Source organism: Penicillium expansum, assembly GCF_000769745.1.
Source record: "Penicillium expansum strain MD-8 chromosome Unknown contig147, whole genome shotgun sequence".
NCBI classification, from domain to species: domain Eukaryota; kingdom Fungi; phylum Ascomycota; class Eurotiomycetes; order Eurotiales; family Aspergillaceae; genus Penicillium; species Penicillium expansum.
In genome coordinates, this window is record NW_015971174.1 from 364,873 (window position 1) to 383,991 (window position 19,119).

The 19,119-nt window shown below is 48.4% G+C and overlaps 4 protein-coding genes across 4 annotated transcripts; 2 read left to right on the plus strand and 2 right to left on the minus strand.

Moving 5' to 3' along the window:
• Window positions 1-521: 521 nt before the first annotated feature.
• Window positions 522-4,425, minus strand: PEX2_046840 (uncharacterized protein; the record flags this gene model as incomplete). The annotated part of the gene is made up of 4 exons (XM_016741959.1): window positions 522-2,055; window positions 2,135-3,451; window positions 3,505-4,242; window positions 4,307-4,425. 4 exons carry the CDS (start codon window positions 4,423-4,425, stop codon window positions 522-524), a joined length of 3,708 nt encoding a protein of 1,235 aa, XP_016603189.1.
• Window positions 4,426-5,247: 822 nt separating this feature from the next.
• Window positions 5,248-9,877, plus strand: PEX2_046850 (E3 ubiquitin-protein ligase SSM4; the record flags this gene model as incomplete). Its single annotated transcript, XM_016741960.1, has 2 exons — window positions 5,248-8,257; window positions 8,316-9,877. 2 exons carry the CDS (start codon window positions 5,248-5,250, stop codon window positions 9,875-9,877), a joined length of 4,572 nt encoding a protein of 1,523 aa, XP_016603190.1.
• Window positions 9,878-10,404: 527 nt separating this feature from the next.
• On the plus strand, window positions 10,405-14,411 carry PEX2_046860 (uncharacterized protein; the record flags this gene model as incomplete). Its single annotated transcript, XM_016741961.1, has 2 exons — window positions 10,405-13,732; window positions 13,924-14,411. 2 exons carry the CDS (start codon window positions 10,405-10,407, stop codon window positions 14,409-14,411), a joined length of 3,816 nt encoding a protein of 1,271 aa, XP_016603191.1.
• A 3,010-nt stretch (window positions 14,412-17,421) lies between these two features.
• Window positions 17,422-18,291, minus strand: PEX2_046870 (2EXR domain-containing protein; the record flags this gene model as incomplete). Its single annotated transcript, XM_016741962.1, has 1 exon — window positions 17,422-18,291. The coding sequence occupies one exon, from the start codon at window positions 18,289-18,291 to the stop codon at window positions 17,422-17,424; it is 870 nt and encodes a 289-aa protein (XP_016603192.1).
• Window positions 18,292-19,119: the final 828 nt, after the last annotated feature.

Consider the following 19,119-nt stretch of genomic DNA (forward strand, 5'->3'; position numbering starts at 1 on the left):
GGTGTCACTTTATATAGGACGATGACTTTACTACTCTCTCAACGCATCGAGTAAACAGTGCTTAGGCGGAGGCAATTTCGCCCGCTCATCTATATCCCTGCTGATAAGTGACCTATTTGTTTTATCCTCAGTAGCCTGTTTGGCACGATGCACACCGTGGGTGATAGCTACAGATATCAACTGCTCAAGTAAGGAATCAAGAAAATAGTCAAGTAATACATTCATTCATTATGTACCGAACATACATCACCTCAAAAGAAGCCTCGTATTTCAACCAGGAAGTGATCAGAGAGGAACGCAAAATGAGGGGATAGAAGCCGAAAAAACAAAGTGAGACTGTGCATGTTGCAGATCATGAGCATATGGCCATCGTGACAAACTATATGGGGAATAATGCGTCGTGAGCCACGCATGCATGGCATTCCCAAGGCATGGCTTTTGCTCGGAGCAAAACGATTGAGTCCGAATCAAAAGAGGAAAAAGAAAGAAAAAAGAGATGGTACATGCGGGATTAAAATTGATCAGAGTTCATCTTTGACTGAAGCTGCAGCACTCTTAATGCTGCTTGTTGTATCTTCAATGTGGGATGCGGCGGTCTCGACTGCCTCAGACGCAACACTGCTAGCGCTGGCGGCTAGATCAGCAATCTGAGACCTGGCGCTTTCAACGGCTCCAGCGAGACGGATAGTTGCGCTATTCATTGCGTTGGGTTCCTCGCTGTAGATAGCAGCGCTGGCTGTGGATTGAATGTTTTCAATGGCATCCTTGGCGATATCTATATAACCAGATTCCTTGCCGTAAACCGCGCTACTGATTTGAGCAGAAGCTGTTGAGTAGGTATCGGCTGCGGCATCGGTGGCTTTTTCGTAGGAACCCTTGGGAGTCCCGTAGATACCAACACTAGCGGCTTCAACAGCAGCATGGAGTTGGTCATTCGCGTGTTGCACAATGTCTTCTACACTTGGGGCTTCTGAAGCGATAGAAGCAGCGGCAGAGGATGCAGATCCATAAGCCTGATTGATGTAGCTAGAGGCAGAGGACACAGCGGCAGCTGGATAAGGCGTCTCGTATGCAGCGTGCAGCTTGCTCAGCACGCTCTCGGTAAATGAAGGCTGCTTGCCCACAATCAGTTCAGATATGAGCTCTTGGACTGCCTCAAATTGCGGACGCCCGTTGTTCACCACTTGCTGCAAATACGGCGTTGGTGTACCGTAGATCTGTTCGCTGGCTTTGGAAATGAGATTATCCCAGTTTTCAGATGCTTGACTGGAAAGGGACTCTACAGGGCCCGTGGAAGTTCCATAGACGGCTGAGCTGGCCGAAATGGAAGCTGCAGAGAGAGAGGAGGAAGCGACAGAGAGCGCAGCGTTGTATCTGGATGAAGCATCACCAATGATACTTTGTGCTTTGCCGCCATCCGCGGAAGAGATGACTGAGCTTGCCGATGCGACGACAGCGGCAAGGCTAGCAGAAGCCAACGAGGAGGCTTGCTCGTATTGAGATCCAGCTTCCTCAATGATTCCCTTGAAGCTTCCAGCTGGGGTGGGAGTTGGAGAACCATAGACGGCCCCAGATGCCGTAGAGACAAAAGCAGAGTAGTGGTGGTGGGCTAACCCGACTGCCTCGTAGTAGCGACGCTGCGCATCAAGGACGAATGGGTCGAGAACTCCCCGAGGAAGACTGGCTGTTGTCACTGGTGGCTGCACTTGTGCTAATTGTTCGGATGCTAAACTGAGTCCCTGGTTTAGTCGGGACGAGGCGATGGATGAAATTTGGGCCAGAGGTCCGGTGTTGGACGGCGTTGGGGTAGCACGAAGTTTGGACTCCAGCTCATCTGTGGCATATTTAAGAGACCCAGAATAGGCCGACTCTATGGAAGCTAGGAGTTGGGCATGAGCAGGAGCCTTAGATTCAGACATTTGGCCCAGAACTTGAGACTTCGCAATCTCATAGAGTACTTTAGCCTGATCTGTGGAATCGGCAAATACTGAGCTGGCTCCGCCCATCAAAGATTCGACAACTGGTGTCGGGGTGCCATAGATGACCGATGACGCACTGTAGCGGAAATTCGCATTAGCGATAATTCGATTTTGTATATAATCTCAAGACACGCTGGATATGCTATACTACTTACGCGGCTACTGCATCGCTATATTTTTGAGAGGCGTCACTGGAGATCTTCTCCGCGGGGCTCAGAGGAGTATCATGGATAGCTTCGCTGACAGCATTGCTCGCCTCGGCGTAAGTATCGCCGGCCTTGCTCGCCAGACTGTCCAGGACATCGTGGCCCTCGTCATCTAGGATAGGCGCTTGATGCGCATTTGCATCGGCAGCCGCAACACCAAAGGCGGGTCTTGCGGAAGGCTGCTCTTCCACCAAAATATCATCGCCCATAACAGACTCATTAGCGACATCAAAATCCGCCTCAGCATCGACAGCCGTGGAAGGTTCATCGGTGGAGGAAATTTCCTCGTAATCGTCGTCCGAAATTGGCGCTGCTACCTCTTCAGAGGACTCATCGTTATTAGAATCCACCTTGGCGGGCTCCTCGTCAGATTCCTCAGTCTCCTGGGGCTTGGGCCGCGCTGGCGGGGCTTCGGTGCGGGTTTGGAAATTATCGCTTACTTCACGGGCAGCGATCTTCCAGATCCCAACATCCTTCAACCGGACAAGTTCCTTGGCAGCTTGCTCAGCTTCATGCATGCCCTGGTCTAAGATGTCACTCGCCACAGCTCTGGCGCCAGATACGGATTTGTGGTTCATGCCAACATTTCGGATCTCGTTGCGCCATTCCTCGAGTTGAGTCTTGAGCACATGGTACTTTGCCCAATCCTTGTATGTGACACCATCCATCCAGGCCCAGCGCATGCCAATTTCTTGCAAGCCTAGATCACGAATGCTGTCGAGAACATCGAGTGTTGAATTGATAGCAGCAGTGACTCGGCGAACAAGTTCATCCTCGAACGAGATAGACCACTCTCGGAGTGCATGGGCGCGATCTCTCACAGAGATAGCAGAAGTCCGGATTTCCCGAATCAGCAAGTCGCTAGTAGACTTCTCGATTTCCGGGGCGTCTTCCTCTGGCATTGAATCTGCAAGTTCGTTGATACGTTGCTTGATAGAGGAAAGCTGCTCAGCTGAAACGGACTGAAGCGCGGTAGAAAGGCTCTGGCCGTGGCTGTTCGCGCTGCTTGCAACTAGGGCCGAGACGATCTCCACAATACGTTCCTCAAGGTCTTCAATACCTTTATCAGCTGCGATGACAAACTTCCCCTGCCACCGCTCAAGGTCCGAATCTATCTTCTCGCGGACTTGCTGCGCTTGCTCGGTAGGAGTAAGAGTAGGTTGGGCAGAAGCCTGGGGCGTGGAAGTTGAAGTCACAGTGGTCGTGGTGTGAATTTGCTCCTGTGACTTGGTGATCAGGGAGGTAACAGACTGGACTGTTGAGCTGCTAATGATATGGTTAGCATGCCATGGAATAGAGAAATCAGGGGGCTATAGTACCTATCCAAGTCCTCTATGACAGCGCGAAGTCGCTTGCCCTCTCTGTAGCTTACCAACCGCTGGCCAATCTTGACCAGCTGGGGTTCCACTTGCTCAGAATAAAGACCAGTAACATGAGGCCATAGCGAGCTGTTAGCAAAGTAGACCGCGGATGACCAGGTGTACTGCACCCCGGGTAAGACATGGGTTGTCAAAATGCCCTGGCTCGTGGAGTAAGCCTTCCCGATAAAAGGTCTGGAACGCGCGTAGAAAGGTACTAGATGGCCCTGAATGACATTGAGCACAACGGCGTTGGCCGATTGATAGTATGGAGAGACGAAAGCAACGCTTTGCTCGACATAGGGATCAACCTCGGCCAAGTAAAGTTGGTGCACCTTATTCTGAGCAGTTTGTAGTCTTGGTGTGACTTGACGTTGCCATTGCTCAATCCCATATGCCTGAGCTTGCTTCAATGCCGGCGCTCCGTACTTTTCATATCCTGATTTGGCAACTTTCGATGCTGGGGTATAAACTCGTTGATTAAACACTTCAACGTATGGACGGGCTTGATCAACATATGGCCGGGCTTGATCAATGTAAGGCGCTGCATAAATATCATAATATGGCGTCACATAAGGTTCCACGTGCGAACGAGCAATCAGGTAAGGCTTGCAAACTCGAGGCGATGTCTCTGTGAGGTCTGCAAGGCGGGAGGGGCATCTGAGGAACGGTGTCACGAGCGCATACCATATACACAGCCTGGAAGAGAAGAGGTTAGAGGAAGATTTTCACTATATACAAGCATGGCGATACCATCACTCACCTCACGACAAGTCCGACTGTCCATCGCACGAAGCCCTTCTTCCGTGGCTTTTTAAGATCCGTTCGACCATTTGCTTTGACCGTGACATCCGTCACTTGGCCATTCTCTTTCACTACCATCGCAACTGAGGCTGACCCTGTCGAGGTCACGCGATTTCCTTGTGAGATTCGAGGTCGGCCGCCGTAATTTGCGGAGGACTTCCCTTACACACACTTAGATTGAGTCGGCTCAGTAGAAGATTATCGCTGCATCGGAAAGAAGCCCACAGCCAAGTTGAATATGTGGGGTTTCGATGTTGGAGCTCGAGACTGAATGAATCAAAGCAAATTAGCTGCTGTAGGCGGAATGCTCGCGTCGGTCTTGGCGCTAGCAACTTTCACGGGCCGCGGGCAGATACCTAGGCTGGGTCAATTTCGAAAATTGTTGGTTCTGAGGAAGAAAAGGTCGAACGCATCGGTTTAGGTCTGATGAGGAAGAAAAGGCGCAATTCTATTACATTTATGGGATAAGGCGATCGCATATGTCACAATAATCAAGGATTTGTTTTTTTAGAGCTCAGTGAGGTCATCGGTGGCTACCCGTACTGCAGATACGACAATACCCCACTATCATCACCTTGACAAGCAGGTAATACTGTATTTAACGTACTGCCAGCGCACACCGCTGAGTCAGCGAATTGGATGGCCCGGGGCAGCTACCTGGGCTGAATTGCTTTGTTACAATCAAGCAACTAATGATCTACAGCTTACGCTTGTGAGGTACAATATTCCTATGAAATGCGTGTAAACCTTGTCCTCACTAATCATTTTCTTCAGCTCAACTCAGATTGCCCACCAACACAAGCCTTCCGCATGTTTACAACTTTTCCCATTCCCGCTTGATTAGGAATATGGTGAATATCTGATCAACTACCACCGTCAACTCGGCGAGATTCACGAATTATGGAGCCTGCGGACAACCAATTCCGCCACAATGCGGATAACACTGCATTCCCCGATCTAATGAACGACCCGGCTTATGACGAAAGGGAAAAGGGATTTGACGACCTAGATACCTGTCGGATATGTCATGGCGAGGCAACGGAAGAGGAACCGCTGTTTTACCCGTGCAAGTGCAGCGGTAGTATTAAATTCGTCCACCAAATATGTCTCGTCGAATGGTTATCACACTCACAGAAGAAACACTGCGAGCTGTGCAAAACGCCGTTCCGATTTACAAAACTATACGATCCAAACATGCCCCAGAGCCTACCCGCACCTCTGTTCGCGAAGCAAGCCCTGATTCAATGCTTCAGGACTCTAGTTACATGGCTGAGATTTGTTCTTGTTGCATTTGTCTGGCTGGGATGGCTACCGTGGTCTATGCGCGCAATATGGAGGGCACTGTTTTGGCTTGCTGATGGCCGCTGGTCTGCCAATGAAAACGTTCGGAACCAGGCCGCCCAAACCGCCCAAGAGGGTCTTGGGCAACTGTTTTCAAACGGGAGTGCTGTAAATGCCGCAGTAGCTGACTCGATTACTTCTACCATTTCTGATGCTGCTATCTCATCTACAACTGCTGTACCATCTGCAGGATCGTCGATTCTCAATCTCACAGCTGGCGAGCCGCTCATGCTCACCCTCATCAAAAAGGTGATCCCTAACCTGTTCATGCCCGCATTTACCTCAACTGTCGGGCAAAACGGACAAAACAATGTCACAATTAGCTCAACCAAACCTCGGTATCCATCATGGCTTTCGGATGTGAAGTTCCTGAACTCGTTGACACCTTATCCAACAATCAACAACATGATCATGGATACATTGGAAGGACAGCTAATCACCCTTCTTGTGGTCGTTGCGTTTATTCTGCTTTTCCTGATTCGAGAATGGGTTGTTCAACAGCAACCAATGGTTAACATCGCAGAAGGAGAACGTGAGGCTGCTCTTCAGTTGATTGCAAATGCCAACAATCGCATAAATGATCGATTCAATGAAGAAGGTGGCCTTAGACAACCAGAGCCCAATCCCGCTCGCCTGGAAAATGAGGTCGGCGATGAACGCGCTGAAGCCCACGAGTTGGACAATGACATACTTCCTCATTTTGCTCCCCACTCCCCAGCTCCGTCCTCGAATGATTCTGAGTACGGTCTCCCTGGGTTTGAAGCGGAGCTGCGAGGCTACAATGGGAACGACCCGGAATATGAAGCAGAAGGCCCTCCTCCTACGGCTCGTGCTCTGGCTTTCCGAGACCTAGTGGCCCGGACTCATGGTAACCATGAAGAAATGCTGCGCATTCTCCGTGAGGAGGCTCACGGGGATGATCTGGACTGGATTGTGAATGCTATCACCGGAGCGACCATAAACCGAGATTCGTCAGCAGGGCCTTCTACCCGTCCCCACGATCCGGACAATCAAGAAGTCCCAGACGGCGCCGATGCTGTTGATCTTGAAGATGGAGATGTTGATGATCACCCGCTGGATGCGGATGCCGGACCTTCTGCCCAGAACTCGGATCGCGGGCCACCGAATAGAGACAATGCAATTCCTGTCGCTAATGCACAAGCGGCTGATCGGCCTCCACTGGGCTTCACGGATCGGGTGTTCGAATGGTTTTGGGGAGACATCACACCCGCAGAGCGCGATACAGAAGAACCAGTTCCCGAAGATGACGAGCATATTGTTCAGGATCCGGCTTTGGAAGACCCCTTCGTGCCCTTGCCGAATCGGATGGAAAACGCCCAAGCTGGTGCTGATGCTGCTGCCGCTGCGGATGCTGGGCTGGACCCTAATGACATCGATGCAATCGAAGGGGACGATTTCGAAGGGATCATGGACCTCATTGGCATGCATGGTCCCATTTTCGGGCTTTTTCAGAACGGCGTCTTCTGTGCCCTGCTGATTGCGTTCACAGTAGCCATCGGTATTTGGCTCCCGTACCTATGGGGTAAAATTGCTATTGTTTTGTTGGCCAACCCTCTCGAACTCGTCATCGGTGTTCCTATCACCGCGGTTGAAGTCGCCGCAGACATCGCTCTTGATACTCTCATTGGTGTCGTGGGATATCTGATGTACTGGTTCAGCCTTGTTTTCAAGATCGTACTGAGCCCGTTCAGTGCTGTTTTGCCTATTGGAGAATGGATTTCCCGGGACAAGTCAGTCACTAGTGCATCGCTTTCCCTCATTGACGCAAGCAGTCACCGCTTAAACAAAGTCATCAAAGCATTCCTGGTCTTCCATGAATCTGATATTCCCATGTTCTCAGTACTCTCGCACCAGGCGCTTAAATTACACCAGGCTCGCCTCGGTGCTGTCTTCCAATCGGTCCTTGCCACTGTCAAATTCATCCTGCACGATTTCCCAATTCGGCTTGTGACACTTGGTGTTCCCGGTGCCCTTTCTTTGGACTTGGACTTTTCCTATTTCAAGAACTTCATTGGTCAAGCCCAACAACAACTGACCACCTTCGCTAAATCATCGCTTTTCTCGATGCCTGGGACAAGATTTATGAACGCCAGTGCAGCAAAAGCAGCCTCTGCCACAGTGCCGGTCGATTATGACCTGGCAGTCTGGGATTCCAAGGATCGTGTCATCGCTATCTTCATGGGCTATTTGCTTGCGTCCATGATAGGGCTTCTCTATCTACGAATTACGGGGCTGCTTTCTGGTGCCAACCGGGGACAAAGGATCGAGGGCCTCCTTGCTGAGATCCTAATACAAGCCGGAGGAGTTATGAAGGTCATCCTCATTATCGGGATTGAGATGATTGTCTTCCCTTTGTATTGTGGCAGTCTTCTTGATCTTGCTTTACTTCCGCTCTTCTCCGACGCTACAGTGGCCTCTCGTATCGCTTTTACTGCTGCATCCCCGCTCACTTCACTTTTCGTGCACTGGTTTGTTGGCACTTGTTACATGTTCCACTTTGCCCTATTTGTTTCCATGTGCAGAAAGATTTTGAGAAGCGGTGTGCTTTGTAAGTGGTGTTATCGATTTGCCAGACCTTGATCGGGTTGCTAACTACTTGACTCTAGACTTTATTCGTGACCCGGATGATCCAACCTTCCACCCAATACGTGATGTTCTCGAACGTAGCATCACTACCCAGCTCCGTAAGATCGGTTTCAGTGCCCTTGTATACGGTGCGCTCGTGATCGTTTGTCTAGGAGGTGTTGTTTGGGGCTTGCACTTTGCCCTCGATGGTGTTCTCCCGATTCACTGGTCGGCCAGTGCCCCAATGCTCGAGTTCCCGGTTGATCTCCTATTTTACAACTTCGTTTTGCCTGTAGTCATTCAATCGTTCAAACCTTCAGATGGTTTGCATGATTTATATGACTGGTGGTTCCACAAGTGTGCTCATTTCTTACGTCTCAGCAACTTTTTCTTCCCAGAACGACACCTAGAGGAAGAAGGCTACCACGTGCGGAAGACCTGGTGGGGTATTCTGTCTAGAAGCGAGGGTGACTGGGAAAACCCAGTAGTTGGAGATGATCAGCAGGCTGCAGCTGAGCGGGAAAACCGTGACGTCTACTTCCTGCGCGATGGCCGATACGTGCGCGCCCCTGGGTCTGATCAGGTCCGCATTCCCAAAGGCAACCACGTTTTCCTTGAGGTCGCCGAGGACAATGAACGTGTTGATGGAAGGCCCGATCCTGCCGATGGGCTACATGGCCGATCCAACAACATGTTCACCAAAGTCTACATCCCTCCCTCCTTCCGGACTCGGATTGCTGCCTTTATTCTTCTAATCTGGCTGTTTGCCGCTACCACCGGGGTAGGCAGCACTATTATTCCCTTGGTAATTGGTCGGAAGATCATCGGGTCCTACTCCTCTACTCCGGCTCCGGTGAACGACGTCTACGCCTTTTCAAGTGGTCTTTGTGTGGTCGGCGTGCTTGCCTACCTGGCGTACTACTCCAGCACCGCACTTCAATTCGTGCGAGAGAATTCGGGGACACACCTTCGTTCTCCTCGCCAAGCAGCTCAAGCCAGTCTGGGACTCGTGATGCATGCTGCTCGGCTTCTCTACATGGCCCAGGTTGCCATCATCCTTCTACCGTCACTCTTTGCGCTGCTCACTGAACTATACGTTCTCATTCCAGCGTACACCCTCTTTGGTGATAGAGAATCGCATGTTGTTCACATCGTTCAGGACTGGGCCCTCGGGGTGTTGTATGTCCAGATGGCCATCAAATTGACTGTCTGGCAGCCCCATTCCTGGATGGCAGCTGCCGTCAACAGTGTCTTCCAAGATGGTTGGCTGAAGCCTAATGCGAGCCTTGCCACTCGAGCCCTTGTTCTTCCAATCATTCTCTTCACTGTAGCTGCGGCCACTTTGCCCTTGTCATTTGGGTTTATTGTGCGCTGGACAATTTTCTACTCACACGTCGGAGTGCAGCCTAACATCTACCGTTATGCTTACCCCACTACACTATTGATTGTGCTGTCCGTATGGATGGCGCATCTACTACTGAGACGAGTGGCGGTCTGGCGCACTAATATTCGCGACGAAGTCTATCTCATTGGAGAGAGACTGCATAATTTTAGTGAGAAACGAGCACGGGATGTCGGTGTGTCGCGGGTGATGACAGGGTGACGAAAAGGGGTGAGTGTTTGATAATTTTGGCCTCAATGGTATATGTAGTCTCTCTAGCGACTTCCTTATCTTTTTTTTTCTAGCTCTCTTACATGTACATTTAACTCGAATGAATAGAATCCAAGTATTATACTTGCATCACAATGTCCTCGAAATCCTCGAAATCATGCCTGAGGCATGGTATTTATATAATGCAATCGGTATCGGTAATACCGTAATCTAAACATTCATTACCTGCTGCCTGCCGCAGTGACCCCACTTATTGGCCTCCCTTGTGATCGCTCATTGGTTAGGCAACAGGATTCCCATGTGCGGTTGTGTGGTTATCGGTCTTCATCGCCATCCTCAAGGCACCCATTGAAACTTGCTCTGCAATTCTTTATCGAGTTCTTTTCTCTTGTCCGATGGATTCTTTACCTTATAGCGACTCTCAATATGTGTTCTTGAACCTTCCAACTGCAGTGACTTGTCTCTAACGCTCGATACTGCATCCGTAATTCTTATCGATCCCCTCCGCAATCGCCAAGATGTCAGTCCTCCGGCATGGAGGAGGTGGCGGCTTCCTCCAGCGGCGCCTCACGAAACTATATACCGATACAAAAACCTCCTGCGAGAGTGTTACGACAGCCTCAAAGGCCCTCGACGACCCTGAACTCGTTGCCCTCCACGGGAATTTCCAGAAACAGAGAGATCGCTTGCTGGCATGGGGTCTAGATTGGAGTGACGCAAGCGCTGCGCAACCCAACGACATCGATGAATCGTTGACTGCAGCAGGCTTCAGCGACGTCGTTGAGAGTGTCATGTCATCGATCCAAGAACTCCTCAACGATGCCGAGCAACTCCAGCATTTGGATGCGCCCATGCTACCTTCTAAGGAACGGAAAGTCGATATACCATCGAAGGATACCCTTGCTAGCAGACCTATTAAAACGCAATGGACAGAGGAAGATATAACGCGCTCAAACACGATTTTGAATGAACTCACTGGCTGTATTGATACCCTTTATGATCTCTCGCGCTCCCGGCGGACAATGGCCTCCAGCATGTCATCCAGCAGGAACAGCGCGCGCCGCCCACGACCTAACCCCACATCCCCTTACGATTCATCACATGGCTCATTCTCTGAGTCCAAGGAGAAAGTACAAAGCCCGAAGCAAATGTTCGATCCATTCAGCTACTCGCCTACAATCGCGCACCGTGACTCCCCTAATCCTTTCCTACCATTGAACCATCTCCTCATTGATCGCTCGGCTCTACAATTATACGGAGCGGAACATGATAATAGTCCTCCTCCATATGAACCTGTTGCGGCATCTTCCAACTCGCGTGCCATTGGACGCCTGAAGTCATCAGCATCACATATTCTCTCCTCCACAAAGGAGTCCCATGTCTCCGTGCTTGTCGAGTTTATACCTATATTGGCGGAGTCCAAGATGGATAACAAGAGTGCGCGATTGGAAAAACTCCAGAAGTCTCTTGAGCAGTTGCTCCAGAATGCCAGAATCTCGCACTTGGGGTTGATGCGATTTTTGGGCTACTGCATTGATAACTCGAATTCTCGATATGCATTCCTTTATCAAATGCCGGTCGACTACTTCCCATTTCTACAAAATCCGAGTGACTTGTTGAAGGAGTTAAAGCCTAAGCCATTGGTCGCTCTTCTTCCTTCAGCAGAGGAGTACCAGGAGAATCGAGTTCCGAACCTTGACACTCGCTTTCGATTGGCTTACGATCTCTTAATGTCCGCTCTCCATTTAAGAAGCCAAAATGCCGTTCATGGAAACATCAACAGCAGCAACGTCATCTTCTTTCCGGGACGGAGTGATGCGAGCGATGATAAAAGTGGTCTTGCACCTGATCTTGGCCGTCCTTATCTCACTTCTCCGGCACGGTTCTCTGGGGATGGACCAACCCCTGAGCCGTTGTCTTCGGCAATGTATCGTCACCCAGATGACAAGAGATCTGTCGAGGATGATGGCGCGTGGGCCTATGACCTTTACTCGTTAGGCCTCATTCTATTAGAAATAGGCCTGTGGGCACCAGTCGGACGGCTTTGGAAGATGAAGTACGACCGCTCATGGTTCAAGCATCGGGTGGAAGATCTCTATGTCAAGAAACTTGGCCCAAAGTGCGGTGGCGCTTATCTTCAAGCTGTTCAGTTGTGCCTTGATGCCCCCAACTTTCATTTATCGACACAACCAATGACTGACCTCGGTCTTCGTGTTCCACAAATTTACCACTACCCGGTGCTCGACTTGTCAGACCCTGATGGCACTTTCTCTTTTTCAATGAATTTCATGTACACAATCTGCAAGATTCTGTGGTCATGTTGCCGGATTGATATCTTCTCGGCGCCCTCGGCAGAAGAATTGGATGACTGCCTCCCACTCGCCCTTGTCCCCACCCCCGAGCCACTCACCATCGAAGAAAAAGTTAGGGCATACAAGTCATCGAAGCGGGAGATGTCTAATTATGACAAGAAGCTTCCCACAATTCCTGCCCAAGCATGGGGTGTAGTGAATGAAGGCAAACCCATTGAAAAGCCACAAAAGAAACGGACCGTCAAGAGACTTCCACACCTGGAAATACCAGATGAACACCTACAAGAGTGGAATTTCCAAATAATGCCTAGAGTGAGCCGTCTTCTTCAGAAGATCTTGAAGGAGTCTTCCGAGTCGTGTGGAGTAAACCTCATCATGACTGGCGAGTCGCCTGAAAGTGCGAGAACGACGATTTGTGTTACTTGCGCTAGTGTGAAGAAAGTTCGAATGGCCCTCAAGAAGCACTTCGCTCTTGGCCGAGATGACTGGGATTTGATTGTTCTCCGTGGCGATATCGAACGGTCCAAAGTTCCTCGGAACAGGCGCCGCAGGCCAGCCAAGGCTCGCCCGAATGCATCCAACGATATACCCTTTCGCCAGCGAGAGCTCAATCCATGTCACCAGCAACGACCCCTGTGCGGAGCATCTATCGGTGCCTTTCAGAACGAAGAGCACCTACCCCCCGTATCATATGGTGGTGCCGTCTTTGTCGATGGCTTGCCGTATGGCCTAACAGTTCATCATATGCTGGAAGCTCCTAGTGAAGATGAAGGCCTAGGCAGTGCCCCCAGAGACTCCAATCAAGATGCCCCTTCCAGGTCGGCGGGGAACTGGCCCCGTGATACATCAAATATCCCACACCCTGGGTTCATGTACGACTATCCAGATGATGACTCGCCTGACGTGAACTTCGATTTTGAAATTTCCGATTTGGAGGACGGAGACGATGCATCACACGGCGTTGAGTCTGATGACTTCTGGCTTTCAGATGAAGATTCATCAGATGATGACTCCGTCAGTCCCGATGACGATGACAGTGACACCGCGTCTATTGGTGATACTGCTGGCATCGAACCAGGTGAAGAACCTCGGCTGCTTGTCACCCAACCAGCTATTGACGACGTACACGAAGACTTTTTTCCATCTCCAGAAGATCGCGATGACGAACATCTAGCTTCACACTCCCTAGGATATGTCCACGCATCATCTGGAGTACGGCGCTGGACCCGAAAGGGTCTGAAACATGAAATTGACTGGGCGCTCATCAAAGTTGATGAAGCCCGCATGGACCCTCGCAACATCATTCTCGATACTACCAGATCCAGTATCGCTCGTCCCGGACGCCCTGTCCCGCCACAGCCCATATTTCTAAACCAGGTAGCCCGGATGGAGGAGCTAGGTGGTTTGCAAGTTCATTGCTGCGGTCGCACAAGCGGGCTGCAAACAGGGCAGATATCCAAGGCTATGACATTAGTCAAACTTCAGGGACGGCATTCATTCTCAACGAGCTTTTGCGTCAATGGGAACTTCGGAGGTAAGAGGTGCATTTCAGCGGATCCATGTTTTTGTCTATATGATCCTTAATTAGATACCCTTTTTGTTTTTCATGCATGCCCATCATTTGTTACCCTTCTTAGCTGGTAAACATACAGCACCATTCCATCCTAAAACATCGGCTCGTATCGAGTAAACATTTCATGAAGCTAATCTCTCTTGATTCGACAGCCCCCGGCGACTCCGGCGCATGGGTATTCGACCGTCCCACAGGCCGTGTTTGCGGCCATGTTCTCGCCTGGTCCGCCAAAAGCAACACCACTTACATCTCCCCTATGGAGGTCACCTTCGATGATATCGCACGCACGCTCCGCGCCTCCGTCGTCGCACTTCCCGGCGACCCGAGCCGATCGATGGGTTACGTCGACCCTAACTCCCCACAGTCGGCTCAATACCGCTACCAGGCACAGCGGCTTCCCGGGGACTTCGGCCGTTTGGCTTTTGGAGCCGGAAGTTCCCCCGGACCGCCTGTACCGCCCTATCCCCATAATTATCCTCGCCCCCAAGCCCACCATCCGGCTTACGGACGTCCTCCACCTCCTCCTCCACCCCCTCCTGGCTCCCGAGAAGCCCGTGGGCCCGTGTATAGTGGCCCCGTCCCTCCGATCCCGCCCTCGCTTCTGGCCGGGCCCCGCAATATCGAGAGACAACTTGCTTGATTTTTGGAAGAATCTAGAACATGGCAATAATGATCTGAGATGCATGTGGTATCGTTCTGGGTATATTGGTTTTGTTTTATGATTGTGTTGATATTTATGGACGTGGAGGATACCCATGGTGGAGCGTTTTTGGTTCTATTTTCGTTTACACTCTATTAAAACTATCTCGTATGAACTATTCAAAGAGCAGTATTCCTCAAAAGGATCACACTCGATTTGAAGTAGATACGATACAGCCAAGGGGAGTACCCTCGTGTCAAGCCTGGCGTTAATCTGTCATTCTTGAACCAGAATGCGAAGTTCCTCATTGCCATTCATAACGGTCATGCTTAATACCACACCAGGAAGGCTCAACATCTTGATGAATATTGGACCAAGAGGATGTGAGGATGCTAACGCCTTTTATATTCCTAGTATGTAATTCTGTAGCCTATAGCCCGTTTTCTCTAAAAATCCCCCATGTTATGCTGTGGTAGTCTGTAGAACAGATGTATTTGATATTCACTATCGCGTTCTCATAGAATTACATATGCTAATGAAATTAACTGGTTAGTACTATTCACCTAAAATGGGCTATTATTCTCTCTCAACTCCGCCATAGTCCTCCCGGAGTAATTATAGTACGACAGTTTGTATTTCTCTACCCTCTGCTGCTCAAATTTTTTATTCAACATGAGAAATATTGACTAAATCTTGATGTCAATGTTTTTGCTGTTGTTATTGAGGAAATAGTATTATTAGATACCCTACGAAGGCCGCCGCATAATAGCACTGAGATAGCACTCATTTTGGAAAGTGATCATATTCAAAAGACGATTTACACAAATTTGATAAAGCTCAATTTAATTATTTTCAATTCGATCTCAGGACCTCATAACTGGTATTAGATCTTGCATACATTATGGCAACCAGCACCGAATCAAATGGGAGATTGAAGGGACTTCGTAGCAATTTAAATATGTGTATGATCATAACTCTCAACCATCTCTACCGAGTTGAGTAACACGAAAAGAGAAAATGATGACTGTATTACAATGATAGAGAGCTGGATTATATCGTTCTAGATTTGATTTTCGTCATGCTAATACTTAGAATGGCACTGCAGTAAGCCAGCATGAAGTATATCCCCACAATATCATAGTTCCAACCCACATCAATAATGTTTCTTAGTCAAGTAACCCATGGAGAAAAAAACTAGTATGAAGACTTTGGGTGCTTAGGAGTAGGATTATATTAGGCTCGAAGATCCAGTGGAACTTTTACACGCTGAATGGCACCAACTCGGCAGCCTCAAAATATGGCCTGCTTATAGGTTGCTACAAAGGCTCTCAGTAAAACACAAATTTAACATTGAGCCGAGCAGAACGTGAGGACTCTGTCCTGGGGGATAAGATGATACCCCGCATATCTTCATGAACTATATAATTAAGCCGCCAAACTTAATCGAACTTTCTCATTGTAGGGTCACAAGAATAGTCGGCCGCATATGCGGCGTTGTGATATCTGTTTGATAGTTTTTTGTTTAGATATCTCCCCCTTATTGGTGTTACAGCTAGAGTATAGACTTTAAAAATTGCTTACAATGTGCAAAACAGCTTTTCCACGTATAGCCCTTGATTTGCTCAATTTCTCTTGCTGAGTAAGTTCTTCCAGCCCTTGTGTCATCTTAACCTCCCGTTAAACAACCTAGATAACCTTGAATCTTGCATCCGGTCCGTCAACAGCTTACAGATGCATTTGAGCAAGCCCTGAAACTACCCAGAGAACAAGAAATTGCGAAAATAATAACTTTAGAATGTGACATGAGCTAGGCATAGAGGCTATTGTAATAGGTACTTGTTTATTGATGTGCCGAAGAAACCCATCGTACGGGATACATAGTCTGATATATTTCATGCAAGAGAACCACCATTGGGTCTGCCTCCCACAGAACCTAGAACTATTCAAAAGGTCGTCAAAAACATTATTACAGAAAATACCAACGTGAACCAGTTCAAAAAGCCCAAGAAGGTAAGTTTAATTCCACGATACAAAATTTCATTAAAACATTCGGCCTTTTAGTCAAATAATAACCTGAGCTAGAGGCTCTTGTACTGATTGCTGATTGACAACAGACACATCACAACTATATTACTTGCAATTAGCCCCATTAGGTTTTCACCACTTCGATGCCGAAGAGGTTAGTTAATTTAATATTCATGCTACTGAAAACATCAGTCTTGGAACTCAGAACTCTGTTTGTTAGGATGCCAATTTGGTAAAGGAATGAAATGGGATAGCACAAGATAATAGTGGGGGATCATGTTAGCTTATCCGTTGTATGGAGTTATCTGATGGAGTGGAGTTTAAGCTCGGCTGGTCATTAACAAAAGCAGGTCTTTACGAATTTGGATATCTTTATTCTTGGGGTTAGTTGACTAATATGTACCTTGGCAATCCTTCAAGGCAAATGCATTTGGAAATATAGTTGAGAAAGGGCAAGAATAGGCAGATATATACTTGTACGGGGGAGTGTGAGAATGCAAATTGAAATTTCAAGAAGGAAAAAGGAAAAGAAAAAAGCTGAAATTATAGAGAGAACTATGAGACTAATAGCCCAAAGAGCGCGACGTAGGAATTGCCCAACTGGTGAGCACGTGAGTTTTCTAAACCTAATTTCTTTGTTCCAGAGAAACTTCACTATTTCCAGTACTTCTAATTGTAATCATCCACAATCATCATTGTTATACATTATAGTATCCTTACACTCTAATTGATTAAAGGAGAGGAGAGTGAGAAAATCAACAAGGATTTGATTTTTGAAATTAGCTTCTTAACATTGGAAGCTCCATGAACTGATGATAGTACTAGCCGAATGTTAAAGACAAATTGAATGACCGGCAAAGACAACGGTCACTCCTGCAATGTTCCCCATAATTTCATCCTTTGCCGAAACAAAAATTAGATCAGAGAGCAACCGATGTGTGTCGTGATCCGCATGGTGTCGGTGATATGGGACGCAAAGGAACATTCACAGTCTGATGGCACGAGCAGCCCGTATCTCAAAGTTGATGTTGGGCATGAATGTGCCAAGGACGCAAGCTATCAATTGACTGCCTTCCAACACACGATTGTAGTAAATGGAATCCTCCTCGAAGAGTCGGGCGTGCAGATCCACCTCAAATGTCTTGCTCGTTCGTTCCCAGATCATTGCTTCTCCTTCAAGTGTGTCGTGAAGCTCCCATCGCGGCTGCACCTTTCTGTCGTCACCATGCATCACATTAAAGTCTGGATGCTCGTCTGCGATGATCCACATAACTATGTCACCACGGAAACTGCAAAGTACGTCGGCAAGCGCACCCAAACACTGATCATCCACCAACATATGCATAGACACAGCGAAGTGACCGATATCGACGGGAAGAAAAACTTTCTCTGGAGAAGGAAGCCACTCGTGAATCCCAGAGCACTCGTTGACGAAGTGTTCATACACATCCCCACCAACCCAGATCACGTCGCGCATTGGCTCAAAAGGTCGAAGAAAGATGGTGCACCGCCGGTCCTCATGGGTAATGACCCTAATTCCCTGCTTGCGAGCCCATTCGATAGCAATATTACGAGCCTCATGGTTCACGTCAGCGAGTGGTATCTTGACACGAATCTGATCGAGAGATTGGTGGTAAAACTTCCACTGCACAGGGTCTTGGTAGAGGCTACTTGCATCCAGGTGTTCAGGATCAGCGGGGAACCAGCAACCATTTCGGTAGGGAGTAAATGCTGGCAAGTCCTTCTCGGGCAAAGCCTCAAGCCATATCTGGAATCGCATTTCGGGGGGAAGGTGGGAAAATAGATGGAATGTTTCGGAGTCGGCCGCCGCGGCGGCAAGATCGGGGTTATCCATGAGGTGGTCTGAATTGTCTGTTGAATACCAGATGATTGAGATTCTCCTGATGGAGAGTGGATTAGTGGAATTGACTTCGTGGATAAAGGTTAAACCTGGATTTGGTGCCGGTGCCTCAGGCAATCGTGGGTGAATACCACTTTGGAGAAAGTCTCGGCACTTAGCAGCCTTTGATCCTTTCGATAATATGGCATATTGCATATCTCTGGGAACCTTGCTAGATAGTCTATCTCATATAATCTATCTGCATTGAACCTTTACCAATACCTAGATACGTAGCACTCCAGATCAAATGTAGATATCTCTTTATGTTGATTCGAACTCATTTTAGTTGGAAATTGACGCAGGGCGAAAGAGATGCCACGAAAGCTAGACTTTAGTGAGTATACACTAATTCTCTTACAAAAGATGTCTATTTCATATGAGATTACTAGAATACAAGGTAATTAGAAACTGGAAATGTGGCATGGCGAGCTCGACTATTCACTCCAGCACCACTAGACGTTGGCCTTGAGTCGACAGCCGCCCTCTTAAAGGGCCATGTTATATCAAATCCTCCATTGTATCGAAGTCAGAACTTCTATTTTGATCAAGGCTATAATAAATCTAGGACTCGAGCATTAGCCATTTTCAGAGGAACAATCCAATGATTATCACATGTCCTCTGGCTCAGGCTTCAGAGCCATAGAAGCAGTGAACCGTATACAAAAATAAAACAGCATGAATGTATTCCAATCCGATACACCATGTGAACCTATTGCGACGAATTATCCACTATGCTCTATGGAGAACAAAGATGAGAAATTCTGATTTTAAACAATCCATAAG